The 3,741-nt window shown below is 40.0% G+C and overlaps 1 protein-coding gene across 4 annotated transcripts in view; it reads left to right on the forward strand.

Annotated features, from left to right (window-relative positions):
• The first annotated feature begins 1,413 nt into the window (after positions 1-1,413).
• LOC107726157 (interleukin-1 receptor type 2-like) overlaps positions 1,414-3,741 on the forward strand; it is an 11,359-nt gene continuing 9,031 nt past the window's right edge. For 2 of the 4 annotated variants that reach the window (XM_016535666.1, XM_016535670.1), the window contains exons 1-2: positions 1,414-2,666; positions 2,944-3,019. In XM_016535666.1, the coding sequence (XP_016391152.1) occupies positions 2,649-2,666; positions 2,944-3,019 (94 nt within the window). In that variant the 5' untranslated portion in view covers positions 1,414-2,648. The remainder of the gene's footprint in view (positions 2,667-2,943; positions 3,020-3,741) is intronic. The other 2 variants (XM_016535667.1, XM_016535669.1) reach the window with 1 other exon arrangement.

Genomic DNA, 3,741 nt, shown 5'->3' on the forward strand with positions numbered 1-3,741 from the left:
CACACACACACACACACTCTCACTCACACACACACACACTCTCTCACACACACTCTCACACACACACACACACACACACACACACACACGCGCGCGCACACACACATACACGCACGCATGCACACACAGACGCACACACACACACACACTCTCACACACACACACTCATCTGCTGATTGGAGTGAATGTGTTGTGGTTACTGGAGGTATTTTCTCTGTTTAGTTCATCTCTCCCCACACACACTATAGATTTATATGTTCTATAAGTTCTATATTTGTTACTTGTGTTATTTAGCATTAGATCATGTTAAGATTTCAGCGAAGCTGTTGAACTTTCAGTGAGATTTGTCAGAAGAAGGTGATTCGTGCCAGTGGCAGACACTGAAAGTGAAGCGTACGTGTTTAGAAACGGCCACGAAATGAGAACTGCTTTGGCGCTTTCTTTAAGCTTTAACTTGGAGAGTTTCTCAGCTCTTCACACAGTTAAACACAGCTAGCCATTGTGATGTTTCAGTTCTTGCCCTGATTTAGTGACCTGAAATAAATTCAGCTGGAAAAAAAGAAAAAAGGTTTAAACAAGCAAAGTTTTGTGAATCTAATGCTCATTATTGTTTTGTTTATTTTTGATTTCAGCCATAATTCTTGATTAATGGGTGGTAATAATGCAGCGGGTGTTTCCTCAGCACTGCTTTGACTCTGAAGCTGTTCTTCTGTTTTCAGTCGTGGCACTGTATCGTTCGTCCTCACTCTATATGACAGGAAGTCCTGTATTTTCCTGATGGTCCTTTGTTTTTCTTTGAAAATAAATTGGTTTTACTTTAAGGAGGGATGCCGGTGTTATTTTCCCTGTGTGTAAAGGGATGGTGCAGATGATGTTTCTTCACTCCGCTGTCGTTCCAGTGCATTTCTGCTGTTTGGGAAGGTTTCTGCAGATCTGTCTCAGTGCATGAAGATGAGATGCTCTGCTGCTGGACACACCACATGCTCGTGATGCTTCTGATGACTGAACTTCTCCGATGTACAGACCTCAGAAATCTCCTGGAGAATGAACACGCATCAGCTTCATTCACAGCATTCTGAAAACAGTCTTACGGTGAATCTCGTGATGTTATTCAATCATTCCCCTCACGAGTTGCTCATTTTTACATTTACTGGACACTTATCCAAAGTCCTGCAGCAGCAAAAGTGATTCCTGACCCGCACTGCGGGAAACTAGGAGTTTCTAGAGACTGGCTTTCACTTATGCCATGCATTCAGCATATGCTACATTCTAACTCTTTCCCTGACACTGTTTTTTAAAACAGTTTTTCTAGCTTCGTTTTCTTTTTTAAATCAACACTTGAATGGGTAAGTTTCATTTAAAAAAGCTGAGAAAATCACATTTTTGTAAGACTATGTCTGGATCAGATTCAGATCGATGATCAAAACAGATTAAATCAATCGCTTCCATCAAGATGTTTGATGATCGCGGTATTTAATTTTACATATTCATTTGCTTACGTACGGGATCGCTTGTTTCTGCTTCTTCACTGTGTTTGAGCCAGACGTTCAACATTCTTTCAGAAGATGGTTTGTGTGTAGATCACACACACACACACACACACACACGTTTATTTGTGAATTATTAGGAGTAGTTCTCTCTAGGAGCAGTAGTTCATTAGGAGTGCCTAAATAATATAAAGACTCTTGTGCAGTCTTTCAGTTCATTAAATGTCAAAGTGGCAGAATTAAGGAGCAAATAATGCAATTCACAACTCTAGTTTATGTCCTGCACAGTGACAATTAACTCTGACTAATATGACAATATGAGCATTTAGTGGTCGAAATTAACCACAGAGATGGGGCAAGAAGTCCGTGACCTTTCTTCTGGAAGAAATCCCAGCACATGCAATCTCCTCTCTGTCTTAATAAGAGAGTGAGAAAGAATAGCTTGAGTGCCCAAGAATATACATTACACTTGTGTGAGGTTACAACATCAGAGAATAAGGACAGGTGACTAATGCCATGCGTGTTGATGAACAATCTTTAATAGGCAGTGCTGCTGTTAAAAATGACTGAGCATGACTGATTTATGTAGCGGTTACTGAAAGAGAACACGGGGACTACCACCGGCACGCTTCAGCTGAATCTCCAGTACCACATCTGTGTGTGTGTGTATACATATATATATATATATATATATCATAGAGGTCTGTAGGGGAACTACCAATGAGTCATCAGTTTCCTCTTTTTTTCCAAAATGTACAAACGCAGGCATTTGCTTTAGAACATCATGATTGCGTCACACAAAGCACACAAAGAACAGCTACACTTTGTGCTCAAAGCTTACTATACGGTCAAATACACAATGTGTAATCTGTTTAACAGCCTGTAGACCGATTGGTATGTTTGCTTGCACACAAGTCATCATGTGTCCTATCATTAAGATGTTCCGTGTGAAGCTCTGTGTTTCTCTGCATGTGCTGTTCAGAGGACAGCTGGACTGATTTGGAAATGTGGAATTTCCACGTATTGATGAGGAAGCGTGGTGTGAATGGGACCTGTCCATAAGAGACAGAAACACCGAGAACGGCTGAACGCTGCTCATGTCCCGTGGGCTCTACTTCTGCCAGCAAGCTCTTCACAGATTCCCTCATCATCTTCTTCATCATGATCATCAGTAGGCAGGTGAGAGCCAGTGCACTGACATTCCATATACAATAGTTTTATTCTGCCATACATAATGAATACAAGTGGATGGATACTTGATACATGTTTGTTATATATAATATTGTGGGGCACCACTGAATGCTGCAGAGCTGTGTTGAGTTCAGAGACACACTTTATGAATATAGAGTTCTCTGATTTCTGCCTAAAATCACTCTTCTCATTTATTCGGGTGTTTAGGAGAGCAGAGATGTAGATAAATGTGTTGATGCTCATGTCGTGTGCTCTTTCCCGCTAGTGTCTCTTTGATTTCAGCACATGCATTGTCATGTTTTCCCTGAGATTATTCCTGACCTCTGCACTGCCTCTGAAGGGTAAGGATGAGTTTATGCAACACTACATAATATTATTCCATAGCCATATATGAAGTGCGTGCGCAGGACCACTTTCCACGCATTCCTCTCTATTCAGAGTCCTAAAAATGCATGAATAATTATGATACAGGATTTCACTGCTTGAAATTTCATGTCAACTGCTCCTATACAATCAAAGACTTCAAGACTGATTTCAGTCGATTATTTTAACACATTATTTAAAAACATATGTGCTTGCATTCTCCTGCTGTTGTAGTGCGTCTTAACTGACCAAATGTGACCTGCGATGTCTGATTTACCTCCATGGGCATATTTTTTAGTCATAGCAAAACACTTTGCTTGTATTTTCGTATGTTGCATGAAGAAATAGACCAATGAGAGAACAGTGTACTCGCGCGTGACTTGTATTAACAAATTTGGTCCGTTTATAACATTGCCGTGTGAAAGCGAACCCCACCAAGAATAAAAAGCTACATTGTAATAATTTTAATCCCTGTTTCGGAGCAAAGCAATCGATCTACAGGTGTTAATACTAAATTTGTTAATACAGTCACGCGCGAGTAAACTGTTCTCTCATTGGTCAAATTTCAGGGTATCTTCCGTCCAATCGTTTTTTAATTTAATATTGAAATCTGAAAAAATTTAAAAACGGCACATTTTTCGTTTTTCATTTGTTTAAAGGGGTCATATGATGCGATTTCATTTTTTCCTTTCTCTTTAGA

This window comes from Sinocyclocheilus rhinocerous, unplaced genomic scaffold (genome assembly GCF_001515625.1).
Source record: "Sinocyclocheilus rhinocerous isolate Xijiao unplaced genomic scaffold, SAMN03320098_v1.1 scaffold5295, whole genome shotgun sequence".
In the NCBI taxonomy this organism is placed as follows: domain Eukaryota; kingdom Metazoa; phylum Chordata; class Actinopteri; order Cypriniformes; family Cyprinidae; genus Sinocyclocheilus; species Sinocyclocheilus rhinocerous.